Consider the following 20,958-nt stretch of genomic DNA (forward strand, 5'->3'; position numbering starts at 1 on the left):
ATTTCTCTTGTGTCAGTTGTTATTTCTCCACTCTCATTTCTAATTTTATTTATTTGAGTCCTCTTTTTTTTTTCTTGGTGAGTCTGGTTAAAGGTTTATCAATCTTGTTTACCTTTTCAAAGAACCAGCTCCTGATTTCATTGATCCTCTGTATTGTTTCTTTAGCCTCTATGTCATTTATTTCGCCCTGATCTTTATTATTTCCTTCCTTCTACTACACCTGGGCTTTACTTGCTGTTCTTTTTCTAGTTCTTTTAGATGCAGGGTCAAGTTGTTTATTTGGGCTTTTTCTAGCATGAGGTATGCCTGTAATGCTATGAACTTCCCTCTCAGGACTGCTTTTGCTGTGTCCCATAAATTTTGAGTTGTTGTATGCTCATGATCGTTCGTTTCTAGGAATTTTTTTTATTTCTTTCTTCAACCTCATTGTTAACCAATTTGTTATTTAATAACATGCTATTTAGTTTCCAAGTGTTTGAGTATTTTTCAGTTTTTCTGTTATGGTTGATTTCTAGTTTCATGCCATTGTGATCAGAAAAAGTGCTCGATATGACTTCAATCTTTTTAAATTTGTTGAGACCGCTTTTGTGCCCTAACATGTGGTCTATCCTAGAGAATGTACCATGAGCCCTTGAAAAGAATGTATATTCTGCTGCTCTAGGGTGAAAGATTCTGAAGATATCTATTAAATCGAGTTCATCTAGGCCCTGGCCTGTTGGTTCAGCGGTAGAGCATTGGCCTGGTGTGTGGGGGACCCAGGTTCGATTCCCGGCCAGGGCACACAGGAGAAGCGCCCATCTGCTTCTCCACCCCTTCCCCTCTCCTTCCTCTCTGTCTCTCTCTTCCCCTCCCACAGCGAGGCTCCATTGGAGCAAAGATGGCCCGGGTGCTGGGGATGGCTCCTTGGCCTCTGCCCCAGGCGCTAGAGTGGCTCTGGTCGTGGCAGAGCGACACCCCGGAGGGGCAGAGCATCGCCCCCTGGTGGGCGTGCCGGGTGGATCCCGATTGGGCGCATGCGGGAGTCTGTCTGACTGTCTCTCCCCGTTTCCAGTTTCAGAAAAATACAAAAAAAAAAAAATCGAGTTCATCTAGTATGTCCTCTAAGTCTGCTGTTTCTTTGTTAATTTTCTTTCTTGAGGATCTATCTAGTGATGTTAGTGGGGTGTTGAAATCCCCTACTATTATAGTATTGCAGTTGATCTCACCCTTTAAATCCATCAAAGTCTGCTTTATATATTTAGGTGCTCCTATATTAGGTGTGTAGATATTTATAACAGTTATATCTTCTCTTGGACTGCTCCCTTTTTCATTATGTAGTGACCTTCTTTATCTATTCCTATATTCTTTGTTTTAAAGTACATTTTGTCTGATATAAGTATTGCTACCCCAGCTTTTATTTCATTTTTATTTGCGTGAAATATTTTTTCCATCCTTTTTTCTTCAGTCTATGTACATCTTTTGTTTTAAGGTGTGTCTTTTGTAGACAGTATATGTATGGGTCCTATATTCTTTTTTTTTTTTTTTTTTTGTATTTTTCTAAAGCTAGAAACTGGGAGAGACAGTCAGACAGACTCCCGCATGCGCCCGACTGGTATCCACCCGGCATGCCCACCAGGAGGCGACTCTCTGCCCACCAGTGGGCGATGCTCTGCCCCTCTGGGGCGTCGCTCTGCCGGCGACCAGAGCCACTCTAGCACCTGGGGCAGAGGCCAAGGAGCCATCCCCAGCACCTGGGCCATCTTTGCTCCAATGGAGCCTGGGCTGCGGGAGGGGAAGAGATAGACAGAGAGGAAGGAGAGGAGGAGGGGTGGAGAAACAGATGGGCACTTCTCCTGTGTGCCCTGGCCGGGAATCGAACCCGGGACTTCTGCACGCCAGACTGATACTCTACCACTGAGCCAACTGGCCAGGGCCTGGGTCCTGTATTCTTATCCACACAGCTACCCTATGTCTTTTGATCAGATCATTTAATCTGTTTACATTTAAGGTTATTATTGATATGTAGTTGTTTATTGCCATTTTATTCTTTAAAACTGTATTCCTCTTTTGCTGTATTTTTTTTCTCCTTTGATCTCTTTACAATAGGCTCTTTAGCATTTCTTGCAGCATTGATTAGGTTGTAGTGAATTCCTTGAGTTTTGTTTTTGTTTTTGTCTGGAAATCTTTTTATTTCTCCTTTAATTTTAAATGATAGCCTTGCTGGATAAAGTAGTCTTGGTTGTAGGCTCTTGTTCTGCATTACTTTGAATATTTCTTGCCATTCCCTTCTGGCCTCAAGTGTTTCTGTTGAGAAGTCGGAAGTCATCCTATGGGGTTCCTTTTTACGTGATAGTCTTTTTTTTTTCTAGCAGCTTTTAATATTTTCTCTTTGTGCCTGACCTGTGGTGGCGCAGTGGATAAAGCGTAGACCTGGAAATGCTGAGGTCACCAGTTCGAAACCCTGGGCTTGCCTGGTCAAGGCACATATGGGAGTTGATGCTTCCAGCTCCTCCCCCTGTCTCTCTCTCCTCTCTCTCTCTCTCCTCTCTAAAATGAATAAATAAAAAAAAAAGTAAAAAAAAAAAATTAAAAAAAAAATTTTCTCTTTATCACTTAGCTTTGGTATTTTAATTATGATGTTTCTTGGTGTAGATTTCTTTGGGTTTCTCTTTAATGGAGTTCTCTGTGCTTCTTGAACTTGTTAGATGTTTTCCTGCCTTAATTGAGGGAAGTTTTCAGCTATGATATGTTTGAACAAAGTCTCTATCCCTTGTTCTTTCTCTTCTTCTTCAGGAACCCCTATGCTGCGGATGTTATTTCTCTTCATGTTGTCACAGAGCTCTCTTAGAGTTTCCTCAGACTTTCTGAGTCTCTTTACTTTTTTCTGCTCTGCTTCTGTGCCTTCATTTATCTTTTCCTCTAACTCGCTGATTCGATTCTCAGCTTCATCTATCCTGCTTTTAATTCTTTCCATTGTGTTCTTTATTTCTGATATTGTGTTTGTCATTTCTGATTCTTTTTTATTATTTTAATGTCCTTTTTTATATTTGCTATCCTCTATTTAGGTGTTTGTAATGACCATCTATTGTTGTTCTGATATCTTTGAGCATCCTAGCAATCGTTATTTTAAACTCTGCATCTGGTACTTTGGTTATATCTGACTCATTTAGTTCCTTTTCTGGGGATTTCTCTTGATTCATATGTGTTGCATTTCTCTGCCTTCTCATTTTGTCTATGTAAAAGAAGGTTTTGGCCATTGAAGTCCACTGGGTGTGGCCTCTGTGTTCCCTAGGTGTGGTCTGTCTGCAGGCCCACCCTCTGCTGTTGCTGCCTAGGTCGTTTGGGTATGGGCATTGCTGCTCCCTGCCCACTGGGGCTGTTGCTGTGGTTTCTGCCTCTCCTTCATGGGAGTGGCTTTGATCACATGCTCAGGTGTACAAGCCTCGGTGGCCTTGGCCTTCGCTCTGCCCCCACGGGTGGCGTTATGCTCGGCCCTGAGGGTAGGGGTAAGCACCGTTGCTCAGCTGCGGGTCTGCACCTAATTCCGGGCTTTCGCCCCTCCCCTGCAGAAGGAGCCCGCTCGTGGGACGGCTGCAAGCCTTGGCTCCACAGGCCTGCGGGACTGTGTGCCCACACTCAGTAGCAGGACTCCGCCTGATCTGGGCTTTTGGCTCCACCCCTGCGGGGGGAGCCAGCTCCCAAGTCAGGCCACAAGTCTTGGTTCCGTGGGTGGGGCAAGGCTGTACTCCTGCACCCTTGCTCAAGGGCGGGTCCCCACCCCTTCCAGGGCTCCTGCCTTTCCCATACAGGTTGGATTGCAGGTGGGCCACAGCTGGGCTTGACCACTTTTTTTTTTTTTTTGCACTTTTCTGAAGCTGGAAACAGGGAGAGACAGTCAGACAGACTCCCGCATGCGCCCGACCGGGATCCACCCGGCACGCCCACCAGGGGGCAATGCTCTGCCCACCAGGGGGTGATGCTCTGCCCATCCTGGACATCGCCATGTTGCGACCAGAGCCACTCTAGCGCCTGAGGCAGAGGCCAAAGAGCCATCCCCAGCGCCCGGGCCATCTTTGCTCCAATGGAGCCTTGGCTGCGGGAAGGGAAGAGAGAGACAGAGAGGAAGGCACGGTGGAGGGGTGGAGAAGCAAATGGGTGCTTCTCCTGTGTGCCCTGGCCAGGAATCGAACCCGAGTCCTCCGCACGCTAGGCCGACGCTCTACCGCTGAGCCAACCGGCCAGGGCCAGGGCTTGACCACTTTTGCATGTCCCCTTCTCCCCAGCCAAGCAAGACTGATCTCACACCTGGGCCTCAGTGGTGGCTGCTGGCTTCCGCCCTTGCCGACAGGACAGTGCTTCTGCGTCCTGCCTCTGTCGCCTGCCCTCAGGGTGAGCCCTCAGTCATGTGGGTGGGGGCGCTGCAGCTCAGACCCTAAAACTCACTACTATAGTCCTGAAAGCTCCCTCCTTCTAAGCGACTCTGCTCTGAATGCCGCGGGAGAGCTTATTTGGTTGGTGTCCTGCTTCCCTGTGCTGGTATTGCTGTTTCCAGGGGAAATATTCACTTCAGATTTGAGGAGTGACTCATCCCAGGGGTTAGGGTGGCAGTCTCTCAAAATGTTTCTCCCTGTGCCTCCTAGATTACTCTCTTCCTGCTACTCTGGTCCTCTCCTCTCTCCCCGTCCCCCAGAGCCCCGGGTGAGTGGTTGTGAGAGAGGTTTTCTGCGCGGTCCCTTTAAGAAGAATCCTGGGTCTGAGAAACCTGTCTCTTTCTCACAAACAGTATCCTGTCTTGTTTCCAGCTAAATACTGTCATACGCCTCTGGGGCTGCAGGCTGGGGCTTTGTTCCTGGGACTCAGGACCCTCCCCTCTCTGCTAAACTCACTTCCCGTCAAGCGAGTCTCTCCCTGCTGCGGTTCACTCCGGGGAGCTGGGCAGCCCTTCTGCGTTTCCGCTTTTCCTACCAATCTCAGTGTGGCTTCTTCAGTGTTTCTTGGTTGAAGGGTGCTCTTAGTTTAGTCCAAAGTTGGTTTTTCCAGGTGATGGTTCTTAAAATTAGTTTGTAATCCACTTTTATTCTGGGAGGTGGAAGTTAGTACGTCCGCCTACTCCATTGCCATCTTGTCTTCTCTCTTAATGCATGTTTTTAAATCCATCAGACGACAAAGTGGTCTGTGGTTCAGCGAGGTTAAGGTGGTGGCACAGTGGATAGAACGTCGGACTGGGACACAGAGTACTAAGGGTTGAAACCCAGAGGTCTCTGGCTTGAGCATGGGCTCATCTGGCTTGAGCATGGGTTCACCAGCTTTGTCAATATAATTTTTTATTTTTCTTTTGAATTCTTCTTTTACCCATTGGTTATTATGTAGTGTGTTTCTTTATCTTCACACAATTGTAATTTTCCAGTTTTTTTAACATTTTCATATTCTTCCAATTTTTGCTCTTTCTCTGCAAAGGCTTCCTTTCGACAAGGAAGAAAATCTGCTAACATTTGAGTTACTTCCTATCATCTATTTCAGCCACTAATCTGGCATTATAATCTGCCAGCAACATACAGGCATCGTCTACCATTTTGGAAAGCCTTTCTCCAGATTCTTTATCTGTTATCTTATCTAGTAAGCATACTTCCTGGACTTCAACACATAAAGAAGCTATCCTTTGATAAACTGCTGTAATTCCCGAAGCAGCATTTTCTAGATCAGGAGTCCCCAAACTACGGCCCGCGGGCCGCATGCAGCCCCCTGAGGCCATTTATCCGGCCCCCACCGCTCTTCTGGAAGGGGCACCTCTTTCATTGGTGGTCAGTGAAAGCTATGCCACGTCGCTCAGTACAATACTACTTCCGGTGACGCGGGATGCACGCGTCAGGGCTCTGAAAGTGCGTCATATCACTTGTTATGGCTAGCAGTGACAAATATGGAACCGGACATTGACCATCTTATTAGCCAAAAGCAGGCCCATAGTTCCCATTGAAATACTGGTCAGTTTGTTGATTTAAATTTGCTTGTTCTTTATTTTAAATATTGTATTTGTTCCCGTTTTGTTTTTTTTACTTTAAAATAAGATATGTGCAGTGTGCATAGGGATTTATTCATAGTTTTTTTTTATAGTCCGGCCCTCCAACAGTCTGAGGGACAGTGAACTGGCCCCCCATGTAAAAAGTTTGGGGACCCCTGTTCTAGATCTTGTAATGCTCTAATGAGATAGATCTAGAGTGTGGTGGTTCACTTGGAGATCCCAGAGAAGAACAGTTTTCATTTTCATCAACCTTTATCTGTTCCTAAGTTCATTTCCTAGATTTCTTAAAGCCATAAAGAGCTTACTTAAGTTGTTCTAATACATCGGTTTTATAAAGGGGACCTTTCTTCCCAAATAGATAATATAACACTCTTCCAAGGTGGGTCTTACAACTTCTATCAGTTTCACTTGAAACATGCTTAAAAGCCTTCACTATAACTGGTGCAAAATCTTCATAAACTTGGCCCATTCCTTTTGCTGTTCTGAATGAGATTATTGGCTAGGTAGAGAAAAGTAAACTTCCTGTTTGGTTCGGCTTGACACAGTTCTGGCTCCCACAAGGTCACAATGGGGCGCGAGTGCTTGCGGTGGTGGTAACAATGTGGCGTAAGTGCTTGTGGTAGTGAATGAGTCACAGGGACAGGGTCTGAACGCTCTGCTGCGAGTTGCTCAACTCTGACAGCTTCTCCAACGCCGCCTCAGAGAAGGTGGACATCCCTCCAACATCACGTTCTGGCAGCCCCATGCGGTGGGGCTGAGGGGAAGAGAGTTTTGCCTCACTCACTGCAGCCTCGCCCCCTCACCCCACCCTTCCCCACGCCCTTGCCACTGCCAAGGCTACATCCAAGACCCACCACAAAGATCTATACTTTTATTGAAACATTAATGTACCTTGTGTTCTGGGAATTTATAATATTTATATAAAATTATAAAACATCATTGTGAAAATGGCCTAAAAAATGTAAAAGATTCTGTATTGTGTATCCCTAGTTACAGTAGTTATCTCTGCTCATTTGTGAAATATTACCAATGAGATAAATACAATTGGGTTGTACTTATCTATTATTCAGAAGTTTTTAAATTCAGCTACTTTGAAAATTACCAAAATATTGGGTAAATAGCAGCAATTCTAAAATGAACTATACATACAGAGATCTTAGAATGTGTACTATGATTAGCAAATACATCAGTCAAAAATAGAATTTTTGTTTGTTTTTTAACACTTTTTAAAAGATTTTATTTATTTATTTATTTATTTATTTCATTTTTCTGAAGCTGGAAACAGGGAGAGACAGTCAGACAGACTCCCGCATGCGCCCGACCGGGATCCACCCGGCACGCCCACCAGGGGCTACGCTCTGCCCACCAGGAGGCGATGCTCTGCCCATCCTGGGCGTCGCCATATTGCGACCAGAGCCACTCTAGTGCCTGAGGCAGAGGCCACAGAGCCATCCCCAGCGCCCGGGCCATCTTTGCTCCAATGGAGCCTTGGCTGCGGGAGGGGAAGAGAGAGACAGAGAGGAAAGCGCGGCGGAGGGGTGGAGAAGCAAATGGACGCTTCTCCTGTGTGCCCTGGCCGGAAATCGAACCCGGGTCCTCCGCACGCTAGGCCGACGCTCTACCGCTGAGCCAACCGGCCAGGGCGATTTTATTTATTTTTATAGGGATGGGGGGAACAAGAAGTATCAACTCATAGTTGCTTCACTTTAGTTGTTCATTGCTTGCTTGTTGCTTGTCACATATGCCTTACCCTGTTAAGCCAAGGGTTCTGAACTGGTGACTTCAGCATTCCAGGTCTATGCTCTATCCACTGCTCCATCACAGGCCAGGCAGAATTCCTTTGTGGGTTTTCTTTTGGGGGGGTTGGGGTTTTTTGTTTTGTTTTATTCAGGGAGAGGAAGGAAGGCAGAGATAGACTCCTGTATGTGCCCTGACCAGAATCCACCTGGCAAGCCCACTAGGGGATGATGCTCTGCCTATCTGGTGTGTTAATCCATTGCTAAGCAACTGAGTCCTTCTTAGCATCTGAAGCAGAGGCCATGGAGCTGTCTTCAGCACCCAGGGTCAACTCGCTCCATTCGAGCCATGGCTGTAGGAGGGGAGGAGGAGAAAGAGAGAGAAAGAGAGAGAGAAGCGAGAGAGAGGTGGGGTAGAGCAGCAGATGGGCACTTCTCCTATGTGCCCTGACTGGGAATTGAACCCAGGAATTGAATCCACACTCCTGGTCAACGCTCTACCACTGAGCCAACTGGCCAGGGTGAATTCCTTTGTTTTTTTGACACCAGCTCTCAAAGTCAGCGTCAACTGGCTCTAGATCAAGACTGAAGAGGAGTTTAAGACGATAAGAGAAGGCCCTGGCCAGTTGGCTCAGTGACTAGAGTATCTGCTGGTTTGTGGATGTCCCAGGTTCATCCCAGGGCATACATGAGAAGTAAACATCTATTTCTCTTCCCCTCCCTCTCTCCATTCTCTCCCTTTTCCCCTCTCACAGCCAGTGGCTCAATTGGTTCTCACGTTAGCCCTGGGCACTGAGCATAGCTCAGATGGACCAAGCATAGATCTCAGATACTGAGCATAGCTCGGTTGATTTGAGCATCTACCCCAGACGGGGGTTGCCAGGTGGATCCAAGTTGGAGCGCATGCAGGAGTCTGTCTCTCTATCTCCCCTTCTCTCACTTGGAAAAAAAAAAAGAGGATAAGAGAGAAAGTAAGAAAAGCTAATAGAAGAGCAGAAGCTGTCATAACTGTAACAATTTGAAGTAGCTGAAAATAATGTAAAACAATTATGTTAGTAGCAGCATTAAATACAGAAAATAGAAACAGAAGTGAGAGATAAGAAAGAACAGTGTTTGAAGGCATTGATCTTGCCAGCTCACTTCCTTTAGTGTCCTAACAAGTCCCCTAGTATTTGAGGGCAACTAGAGCCAGAGCAAAGCTAAGACCATTTTCTGAGTGACCTAATGGCATCATTACATGATGGCATGCTACAGTAATGATTAGAACAGTGGCCTCCTTTGAGTCTTAACAAAATGTTGAATGATGTTCAATGTATTCAGATACCACATTTTATTGTAAAAGTTAGGTGTTAAACTGTAAGTTATAGTGAGATAACAAAAAGGAGTTTAAAAAAAAAACTTCCCACATAACTTTGTATCAGCTCTGTAGCTGCTTTATTAAGAGTATGTGAATACAAGACTTACTACAAGAAAAAAATGACACGCTAGCCACTTATAAAGTTGATCTAGATCAGTGGTTCTCAACCTTTCTAATGCCGTGACCCCGCAATACAGTTCCTCATGTTGCGGTGACCCCAAACCAAAAAATAATTTTGGTGGCTACTTCATAACTGTAATTTTGCTACAGTTATGATTCGGAATGTAAATACCTGATATGCATTATGTATTTTCCAATGGCTTTAGGCGACCCCGCTGGGGTCGCGACCCACAGGTTGAGAAACGCTGATCTAGATAAAGTAGTATAAAGACATCAAAGAACTGGCCTGGCCTGTGGTGGTGCAGTGGATAAAACATTGACCAGGTATGCTGAGGTCACTAGTTTAAAACCCAGGGCTTGCCTGGTCAAGGTACATATGGGAGTTGATGCTTTCTGTTCCTCCTCTTCTCTCTTTCTCTCCTGTCTCTTTCTCCTCTCTCTAAAATGAATAAATAAAATCTAAAACAAAAAGACATCAAAGAACTAAAATATGCACATTAAACTTTCATTTTATAATGCACATTGTAGTTATGATCATTATAAGCACCGTATTTTTAGAAAAAATAGAAACTATCATTAAAAGTAGCTGATTTAGGAAATTTCTTTTTTTTTCTTTTTTTTGTATTTTTCTGAAGCTATAAACGGGGAGAGACAGTCAGACAGACTCCCGCATGCGCCGGACCGGGATCCACCAGGCACGCCCACCAGGGGGCGATGCTCTGCCCCTCCGGGGCTTCGCTTTGCCGCGACCAGAGCCACTCCAGCGCCTGGAGCAGAGGCCAAGGAGCCATCCCCAGCGCCCGGGCCATCTTTGCTCCAAAGGAGCCTCGGCTGCGGGAGGGGAAGAGAGAGACAGAGGAAGGAGAGGGGGAGGGATGGAGAGGCAGATGGGCGCCTCTCCTGTGTGCCCTGGCCGGAAATCGAACCCGGGACCTCTGCACGCCAGGCCGACGCTCCACCACTGAGCCAACTGGCCAGGACCTAGGAAATTTCTTATGCATACTCATAAGAAAAGAAGAATATTTGAACAAGAGATTACTACACATATTAACTTTTTTTTTTTTTTTGAAGATTTTATATATTGATGTAGAGAGAGAAAGGGAGGGAGTAGTGGGAAGCATCAACTCACAGCAGTTGCTTCTTGTATGTTCCTTGACTGGGGAAGCCTGGGGTATTGAACTGTCAACCTCAGCATTCTAGGTCAGTGCTCCATCCACTGTAGCACCAGAGGTCAGACTATCTTTTAACTTTTAAAATTAAAATGTCTTTACATTCTTAGGCTTTATGATTTTTCACTGTATGCAGCCTCAGTCTCAGGACCCCAGAATTGGGTCAAAAGACCCAAATTGCCTGACCAGGCAGTGGCGCAGTGGATAGAGCATTGGACTAGGATGCAGAGGACCCAGGTTCAAAACCCCAAGGTCACCAGATTAAGTGCGGGTTCATCCAGCTTGAGCGGGGTCACTGGCTTGAGTGTGGGATCAGAGACATGACCCCATGGTCACACGCTTGAGCCCAAAGATTGCTGGCTTGAAGCCCAAGGTTGCTGGCTTGAGCCCAAGGTCACTGCTTTGAGCAAGGGATCACTTGCTTTGCTGTAGCTCCTCAGTCAAAGCACATATGAGAAAGCAATCAAGGAACAATTAAGGTACCACAATGAAGACTTGATATTTTTCATCTCTCTCCCTTCCTGTCTGTCCCTCTCTCTGTCTTTCTCTCTTTTTCTTCCACAAAACAAAACAAAACCAAAAAAAACCCAGAAGACCCAAATGAAGGTATTGGAAAAATAATAGAAATGAAAAGTTTATTTAATATGGATTGATTTATTAGCCTGACCAGGAGGTGGCGTAGTGGATAGAGCATCGAACTGGGATGCAGAGGACCTAGGTTCTTAACTCCGACATCGCCGGCTTGAGCATGGGCTCATTTGGTTTGAGCACAGCTCACCTGCTTGAACACAAGGTTGCTAGCTTGAGCAAGGGGTCACTCAGTCTGCTGTAGCCCCCCCAGTCAAGGCGCATATGAGAAAGCAATCAATGAACAACTAAGGTGCCACAACAAAGAATTGATGCTTCTCATCTCTCTCTTCCTGTCTGTCTGTCCCTATCTGTCCCTCTCTCTTTCTCTGTCTCACACACACACACACAAATATATATATATATATATATGTATGTATATATGAATGAATTGGTTTATTAAATATTATTGGCCCTGACTGGTTGGCTCAGTGATAGAGAATCGGCCTGGCATGTGGAAGTCCCAGGTTCGATTCCCAGTCAGAACATACAGGAGAAGTGACCATCTGCTTCTCCACTTTTTCCCTCTTTCTCTCACTCTCGCCACCATGGCTCATTAAAGCAGGTTGGTCCTGGGTGCTGAAGATGACACCATGTCCACGCCTCACTCTGGAATGGCTCGGTTGCCAAGCAACAGAGCAATGGCCCCAGATGGGCAAACCATTGCCCCCTAGTGGGCTTGCCAGGTGAATTTCGGTCGGGTCACATGCAGGAGTCTATCTTTCTGCCTCCCCATCTCTCACACGGTAAAGAAAAAAGGGGGGGAAATACTAATCACATTCTTAAAGGCTGTTTTTTTTTAATTTCTAGCATAATAAAGCTTTCTTATAATGAGGACAGATAAGCAAAGTAGCTCATATAAGTTTATTTCCTATTAGAAATTCTGAAGGGAGTTTTCTTTGTTTGTGATACATTAGGTAAACAAAAGGTTTACCTTTACACTTTTGCAAAGAATTTTTAGGATGTAAGATTTTAGTCTTGACTAGAAAACGATATTGTCATTAACACTAAGAAGAAAATAATTCTTTAAGGAAAAAAATCTAGTTTTCATGGAATTCCTTAGTATAGTTTAAACATATTTCAAATTAACATATGTACGGTAATTATCCAAAATGAAGGGTTGAAACAAAGCTGAGAAAATCCTGATGAGTTGTTATAAAAGGAATTCTTATACTGGGATGAAAATTTGCTTAGACTTCTAAGAGTCTGTGATTTTCTAAATAATTCATTTAATAAAGTGTACTGAACACCTACTATATACCAATTTTTCCACAGGAATCAGAATTAACCAGATTACAAGTCAAAGTTTCTGGACATGAAAGGGCAGAAGACATCAAGTTTCTACCAGCCCTGTTTACATCTACAGTAGAATTTGTGCCTGGCATTCAGGATCCTAAACATACTAACACAGCTTTTATCAAGTGTAGGAAGCTACGTCGCTGTATTAGTGCCAGTGACCTTAGTTTCAAAACTCATGGTGATGAAGATCTTTCTGAAGAATTACTACAGGACTTTAAAAAAAAGCAATTAAAACAATCTTCAACATTAGAAGAAAGCCAGAAGGATCTGACTTATTCCCAGTCAGATTCATTTAAACCTCTCACAAGTGACCTAGAAGATGACGGTTCTGAGAATAATGACTTCACTACTCTTAGTGGAATGCTAAGATACATAAACAAAGAAGTGAGACTGTTAAAAAAATCTTCTATGCAAACAGGGTCTGGTTTAACTCAGGTATGTATTTCATATATTAGAAGTTATAATACTTTGTCACTGTTGAATATAAATTTATTATTTGTAGAAAATCCATTTATTTAAGTGAAGCTTGCCATTAGATGATGTATACAAATATTGAAAGTACAAAAAATTCACTGTTAGTCTGGAATGCATTTACACCAGACAAGCAGAGTTGAAAATTTAGCTTTGAAAAGTAACTTTTGTTAAAATAGCCTATATCTTTGATAAAATATAATCTCTATATTTGATTAAAGAACTGATTCTACCTCATGTTAGGAAAATATTTTTAACTTTAGGATATTGAAAAATATTTTTGGAGTTCTGAAGTTAGTTTGTTTCTAGACTTCCTGGAAACCATTCTAGTAAAAATTAAGGTAACTTTTATTTTAGTCATAAACTTCCACAGTGGCTCAGAATATTTCACTCACATGATTTATCTACTCCCATATTCTTTGAGCATATCTAATGAATAGACAACTTGATCCCCACTACATTCAACATTGTTTATAATCATTTAATTTATAGTTTGCATGTGAAAATAAAGAATCTCTCCTAGGTAATGTTAATTTTTTTAAATGCCCATTTACATAACTTTTTTTTTCTTTATTCTTTTTAACATGAGTGGAAAGGAGATTGTGAGATAGACTTCAACATGCACCCTAACTGGGATCCATCTGGCAACCCCGTCTGGGACTGATGCTTGAATCGATTGAGCTATTTTTAGCTCCTGAGGCTGATGCTCAACCAACAGCTATCCTCAGTGCCCCAGCACAGACGGCCCAGACACTTGAACCAGTTGAGCCACTAGCTATAGGAGGGGAAGAAGAAGAGAAGGGGGAGAGGGAGGGAGAGAGAAGCAGATCGTGGCCTCTCCTGTCTTCCTTGACCAGAAATCGAACCTGAGATGTCCATTTGCCAGGCTGACTCTCTAACCACTGACCCAACCAGCCAGAGCCAATTTATCTCATTTTCAAACATATCAAAATAGGTTTTATGGTCTAAACAATTTAAAACATGTTTTTGGAATGGATTCAAAACAAAAACTGTTGGAGTTTATTTTTATTTCTCCATATCCTTCCTTACATAGAGAAAAAAAACCCAAAACAAAAAAAATTTACTATTTATAAGTAGAAAACTATTTACATGTAATAATATTATGGATAAAACAAATTTGCACATTATGAAGTTGTGGCATAATAAATGAGATGGTATAATAAACAAGATAATCTTCTATAAAGCCTGATAAAATTTGTTTTTATCTAGCCTTTATTTTATTTTTAATTTTATTTTATTTTTTGTATTTTTCTGAAGTGAGAAGTGGGGAGGTAGGGAGATAGACTCCCGAATGTGCCTGACCAGGATCCACCCCACATGCCCACCAGGGGGCAATGCTCTGCCTATCTGGGGTGTTGCTCCGTTGCAACCAGAGCCATTCTAGCACCTGAGGTGGAGGCCACAGAGCCATCCTCAGTGCCCAAGCCAACTTTGCTCCAATGAAGCTTTGGCTGTGGGAGGGAAAGAGAGAGAGAGAAAGGGGGAAGGGTGGATGGGCATTTCTCCTGTGTGCCCTGGCTGGGAATCAAACCCAGGACTTCCACATGCTGGGCCGATGCTCTACCGCTGAGCCAACTGGTCAGGACCTGTTTTTATTTAGCCTTTAAAATTTGCTATAGATCACTTATTTAGCCATTTGAGTCATTTAGAATTTATTGGTCATCTACTATATAATCTGGCACTGGGATTAGAGAAATAAAAATGACCAAGAACCTGTCCAAAAGGAGCTTACCTTTTAATGAGGAGACCATCAGTAATCAAGTAAATAGACATGTTCTAATGCCAGGTGAAAATAAGTTTTATGAAGAAGAGTTGGTGAGAGGATACAATGTGACAGGGATACTATTTTAGATAGAGTGGTCAGGAAAGGCCTCATGAGAAGGTGATATTTGATCAGAGTCCTGTGAGAAGCAAGGAAGTAAACTCAGTATCTAGAGGAAGAGCTTTGGAGGAAAAGGAACAACAGGTCCTAAAATGCTGAGGTGGTAGCATGTCTGGCATGTTCAGAAAACAGCTAGGATGTGTGTGGCTGGTGTGGTATAAACAAGAGGGAGAGTAGTAGGTGATAAGGTAAAAAATAGTGCTGGGTGGGTGCCCTGGAGGTTTTATAGTTCCTATAAGTGTGGATTTTATTTGAAGTTTGAGGGAAGCCATTGAAGAGTTTTTACTTAGGGCCATGACATGATCTGACTTATGTTTTCCACCCTTTGAGTAATGAGTTTTTTTCATGCTCGCTGACCCCCGGGAGTCATTTTTTTTTCAAAAAATGAAATTAGTTTTAGTTACAGTTTTATTAACTTATAATCATGTCTGTCTGATAACCAATTTATGGAATCAAGAAGAACCTACATTTGCCTTTTATTAATATTGCCTTACACATTTTTAAAATAAATCAATCGTACTTTGGATGGTCAGGAGGCATGAAGACATACATGAACATTCATACTACTCAAAGGGTTAAAGCAGTGGTAGTCAACCTGGTCCCTACCGCCCACTAGTGGACATTCCAGTTTTCATGGTGAACGGTAGCAGAGCAACCAAAGTATAAATAAAAGGATAGATTTAACTATAGAAAGTTGTTTTATAAAGGTTTATTCTGCCAAACTTATTGAAAATCCAACATAAAGTACTTGTTAAGTAATTATTTTTATATGCTTTAACTTGCTGTAACTCTGCTTTATAAATTTTATAAAGTATAGTTACTTCCCTACTTTATAAATCACCATTACTGTGGAACAGGTGGGAGGTTAGAAAATTTTACTACTAACAGAGACACAAAAGTGGGCGATAGGTATAAAAAGGTTGACTCCCCCTGAGTCAAAGGATCTCTCTGGCTGCTTTATGAAGAATGGAAGGGAAAAGGGAAAAAAGTACAGACCATCTAGGAGGCTATTTGTAATAATTAGCAAGAGATGATTTTGGATAGACAGAAGGTAGATTTAGAACTGTTGAGGAATGGTTCAATTTCTGAATATATCTTGAAGGTAGAGCCAACAGAATTTGATGTAGGTTTTGAGTGAAATAGAAGTTAAGAAAGACTTCACAGATTTTGGTCAAAGTAACTGAGCATTTACTGAGATGGGGAATAGTAGGAGATGGGCAGGTTTGGAGGCATAGAGCGAATCAAGAGTTTGAGTTTAGATATATTAAATTTGATATTTCTATTACATGTCCAAGTGGAGATGACAAAATGAATGAATAGTATAAAACTGAAGTTATAATTTTTTATTTTTATTATATTTATTGGGTGACATTAATAAAATTATATAGGTTTCTATAATACACATATTGCATTATGGGTTCACCACCCAAAGTCAAATCTCCTTTCGTCACTAGGCATTTGACCCCCTTTCACTCCCCTTTCCCTCTGGTAAACACCATACTGTTGTCTGTGTCTGTAAGTTATTTTTTGTTTGGTTAGCTTGTTCACTTGTTGCTTTCAGTTTTATATCTCACATATGAGTGAAATCAAGTGGTTCTTGACTTTTTCTATGTGACATTTTACTTAACATGTTATTCTAAAGATCTATCTATGTTGTCACAAGTGCCAGTATTTCGTTTTTTCTTATGGCTGAGTAGTATTCCATAGTATATATGTACCACAGCTTCTTTACCCAATCCTTTATTGAAGGACACTTCAGTTGTTTCCATGTCTTGGACACCATGAATAATGCTGTGATGAATGTGGGGATATATATGTCTTTGCAAACAAATGTTTCTGAATTTTTCAGGTAGATAACCAGTAGAGGGATTGCTAGGTCAAATGGTAACTATATTCTTAATTTTTTGAGGAACTGACCAACTGTTTTCCACAATGGTTGTACCAGTTTACATTGCTATCAGCAGTGAATGAGGGTTCCTTTTTATCCACAACCTCACCAACACTGGTTAGTACTTGTCTTGTTGATAATAGCCATTCTAACAGGTGTGAGGTAATGTTTCATTGTATTTTTTATTTGCTTTTCCCTAATAGCCAGTAAAATTGAACATCTTTTCATATATCTGTTGGCTATTTATGAGTCTTCATCTTCATGGGAGATGTGTCTGAAGGGCCTTTGCCTGTTTCTTGGTTGTTGTTTTTTTTTTTTTTTTAAGATTTATTGATTTTACAGACAGAGCAGTTGCTTCACTTTAGTTATTCATTTCTTACTTGTCGTATATGCCTTGACAGGGTAAGCCCAGGGTTTTGAACTGGTGACCTCAACATTCCAAACAAACTCTCCAGCCACTGTGCCACCACAGGTCAAGCTGCCTGTTTTTTGTTTGTTTGTTTGTTTGCTTTTGTGACAGAGACAGAGACAGAGAAGGACAGATAGGGACAGACAGACAGGAAGGGAGAAAGATGAGAAGCATCAAATCTTTGTTGCAGCTTCTTAGTCTCCTTAGTTGTTCATTGATTGCTTTCTCATATGTGCCTTGACCAGGGGGCTACAGCAGAGTGAGTGACCCCTTGCTCAAGCCAGCGACTTTGTGCTCAAGCCAGTACCTTGGGCTTCAAGCCAGCGAACATGGAGTTATGTCTATGATCCCACTCTCAAGCCAGCAACCCCACGCTCAAGCTGGTGACCCTGCGCTAAAGCTGGATAGCCTGCAATCAGCTGGCAACCTCGAGGTTTTGAACCTGGGTCCTCTGCGTCAGAGCCCAACACTCTATCCACTATACCACCACCTAGTCAGGCTGCCCATTTTTCTTTTTTACATTTTTTATTTATATATTTTTTTAGAGAGAAGAGACACAGAGAAAGAAAGAGACAGAGGGAGGAAAGAGATAGAAAGAACTGAGAGGAAGAAGCAGGAAGCATCTACTCCCATATGTGCCTTGACCAGGCAAGCCTGGGGTTTCGAACCGGTGACCTCAGTGTTCCAGGTCGATGCTTTTACCCACTGCGCCACCACAGGTCAGGCAGGCTGCCATTTTTTAAATTAGATTGTTTGTTTGTTTGGTGTTGAGTTTTATGAGGTTGTGTGTGTGTGTGTGTGTGTGTGTACATATACCGCTCACAAAAATTAGGGGATATTTCAAAATGAATATGAAGCTATAAAATATCCTCTAATTTTTGTAAGCAGTACACACACACACACACACACACACACACATATTAACCGCTTGTCGGCGTGTTGTTTGAAAATATCTCCCATTCAGTTGGTTGCCTTGTTTGTTTATTATTAATTTTACTGGGGTAGCATTGATAAATCAGGGTACATATGTTCAGAGAAAATCTCCAGGTTATTTTGACATTTGATTATGTTGCATACCCATCACCCAAAGTCCAATTGTCTTCCGTCACCTTCTATCTGGGTATTTTTGTGCCCCTCCTCTCCCCCCACACCCTCCCTTTCCTTCTCTCCCCAACACCACCACCACCCTGTAACCACCACACTCTTGTCCATGTCTCTAAGTCTCATTTTTATGTCCCACCTATGTATGGAATCATGTAGTTCTTAGTTTTTCTGACTTACTTATTTCACTCCATATAATGTTATCAAGGTCCATCCAAGTTGTTGTAAATGATCCGATGTCATCATTTCTTATGGCTGAGTAGTATTCCATAGTATATATGTACCAAAGCTTTTTAATCCACTCGTCCACTGACGGGGACATTTGGGCTGTTTCCAGATCTTCGCTATTGTGAACAATGCTGCCATAAACATGGGGGTGCATTTCTCCTTTAGGAACAGTGCTATGGTGTTCTTATGGTATATTCCTAAAAGTGGTATAGCTGGGTCAAAGAGCAGTTCGATTTTTAATTTTTTGAGGAATCTCCCTACTGTTTTCCACAGTGGCTACACCAGTCTGTATTCCCACCAGCGGTGCAGGAGGGTTCCCTTTTCTCCACATCCTTGCCAGCACTTTTTCTGTGTTGTTTTGTTGATGAGCACCATTCTGACTGGTGTGACGTGATATCTTATTGTGGTTTTAATTTGCATTTCTCTAATGATTAGTGATGTTGAGCATTTTTTCATATGCCTATTGGCCATCTGTATGTCATCTTTGGAGAAGTGTCTATTCATATCCTTTTCCATTTTTTGATTGGATTGTTTGTCTTCCTGGTGTTGAGTTTTACAAGGTCTTTATAAATTTGGTTATTAACCCCTTATCAGACATATTGTGGAGTATGTTCTCCCATTGTGTAGTTTGTCTTTTTATTCTGTTCTTATTGTCTTTAGCTGTGCAAAAGCTTTAGTTTGATATAGTCCCATTTGTTTATCCTGTCTTTTATTTCACTAGCCCGTGGAGATAAATCAGCAAATAATTGCTGCGAGAAATGTCGGAGAGCTTACTGACTATGTTTTCTTCTAAGATGCTTATGATTTCACAGCTTACATTTAAGTCTTTTATCCATTTTGAGTTTATTCTCGTGAGTGGCGTAAGTCTAGTTTCATTTTTTTGCAGGTAGATGTCCAGTTTTCCCAACACCATTTGTTGAAGAGGCTGTCTTTACTCCATTGTATGCTCTTACCCCCTTTGTCAAATATCAGTTGTCCATAAAGGTGTGGGTTTATTTCTGGGATCTCTGTTCTGTTCCATTGAGCTATATGCCTGTTCTTATGCCAGTACCAGGCTGTTTTGAGTACAATGGACTTGTAGTATAATTTGATATCAGGAAGTGTGATACCTTCCACTTTATTATTCCTTTTCAAGATTGCTGAGGTAGGGCCCTGGCCGGTTGGCTCAGCGGTAGAGCGTCGGCCTAGCGTGCGGAGGACCCGGGTTCGATTCCCGGCCAGGGCACACAGGAGAAGCGCCCATTTGCTTCTCCACCCCTCCGCCGCGCTTTCCTCTCTTGTCTATCTCTTCCCCTCCCGCAGCCAAGGCTCCATTGGAGCAAAGATGGCCCGGGCGCTGGGGATGGCTCTGTGGCCTCTGCCTCAGGCGCTAGAGTGGCTCTGGTCGCAACATGGCGACGCCCAGGATGGGCAGAGCATCGCCCCCTGGTGGGCAGAGCCTCGCCCCTGGTGGGCGTGCCGGGTGGATCCCGGTTGGGCGCATGCGGGAGTCTGTCTGACTGTCTCTCCCTGTTTCCAGCTTCAGAAAAATGGAAAAAAAAATAAAATAAAATAAAAAAAAAAAAAAAAAAAGATTGCTGAGGCAATTCGTGTTCTTTTTTGGCTCCATATAAATTTTTGGAATATTTGTTCTATATCTTTGAAGTATATCATTGGTATTTTAATTGGTATTGCATTGAATTTATAAATTGCTTTGGGTAATATAGACATTTTAAATATGTTTATTCTTCCTAACCATGAGCATGGTATATGCTTCCACTTGTTTATATCTTCCTTGATTTCTTTTATCAATGTTTTATAATTTTCCGAGTACAAATCTTTAATCTCCTTTGTTAAATTTACTCCTAGGTACTTCATTCTTTTTGTTGCAATAGTGAAGGGGATTGTTTCCTTAATTCTCTTTCTGACAATTCATTGTTGGTGTATAAAAATGCCTCTGATTTCTAAGTATTAATTTTATATCCTGCCACCTTGCTGAATTCATTTATCAGGTCCAGTAGTGTTTTGACTGAGACTTTAGGGTTTTCTATATACAGTATCATATCATCTGCAAATTATGATAGCTTTACTTCTTTTCAATTTGGATGTCTTTTATTTCTTGTCTTATTGCCATGGCTAGGACTTCCAGAACTATGTTGAATAAGAGTGGTGAAAGGGGCACCCCTGCATTGTTCCTGATCTTAAAGGGATTGCTTTTAATTTTTGCTCATTGAGTATAATGTTGACTCTAGGTTTGTCATAGACGGCCTTTATCATGTTGAGGTATGTTCCCTGTATTCCCACTTTGCTGAGTGTTTTGATCATGAATGAGTGCCGGATTTTATCAAATGCTTTTTCTGCATCTATTGAAATTATCATGTGGTTTTTCTCCTTTTGTTTATGTGATGAATCACATTGATTGATTTGCAAATATTGTACCAGGCTTGCCTCCCAAAAATAAATCCCACTTGATCATAGTGTATGATTTTTTTCATATATTGCTGGATCCGGTTTACTCATATTTTGTTGAGGATTTTAGCATCTAAATTTGGTGTATAATTTTCTTTCTTTGTGTTGTCTTTGCCTGGTTTTGGAATCAGAATTATGCTCGCCTCATAAAAGGAGCTTGGAAGTCTTACTTCCTCTTGAATTTTTTGAAATAGCTTGAGAAGG

At 42.3% G+C, this 20,958-nt stretch overlaps 1 protein-coding gene and 1 pseudogene across 12 annotated transcripts in view; one reads left to right on the forward strand and one right to left on the reverse strand.

Moving 5' to 3' along the window:
- The window catches only part of CCDC18 (coiled-coil domain containing 18), a 209,139-nt gene that overhangs the window by 147,509 nt on the left and 40,672 nt on the right, over window positions 1-20,958 (forward strand). For 11 of the 12 annotated variants that reach the window (XM_066268671.1, XM_066268666.1, XM_066268664.1 and 8 more), the window contains one exon: window positions 12,283-12,741. The exons of the other annotated variant lie outside the window; for it this stretch is intronic. In XM_066268671.1, the coding sequence (XP_066124768.1) occupies window positions 12,283-12,741 (459 nt within the window). The remainder of the gene's footprint in view (window positions 1-12,282; window positions 12,742-20,958) is intronic. 12 annotated transcript variants of the gene reach the window in all.
- LOC136328708 (regulation of nuclear pre-mRNA domain-containing protein 1A pseudogene) lies at window positions 5,328-6,713 on the reverse strand (annotated as a pseudogene).

Source organism: Saccopteryx bilineata, chromosome 3 (genome assembly GCF_036850765.1).
Source record: "Saccopteryx bilineata isolate mSacBil1 chromosome 3, mSacBil1_pri_phased_curated, whole genome shotgun sequence".
Taxonomy (NCBI): Eukaryota; Metazoa; Chordata; class Mammalia; order Chiroptera; family Emballonuridae; genus Saccopteryx; species Saccopteryx bilineata.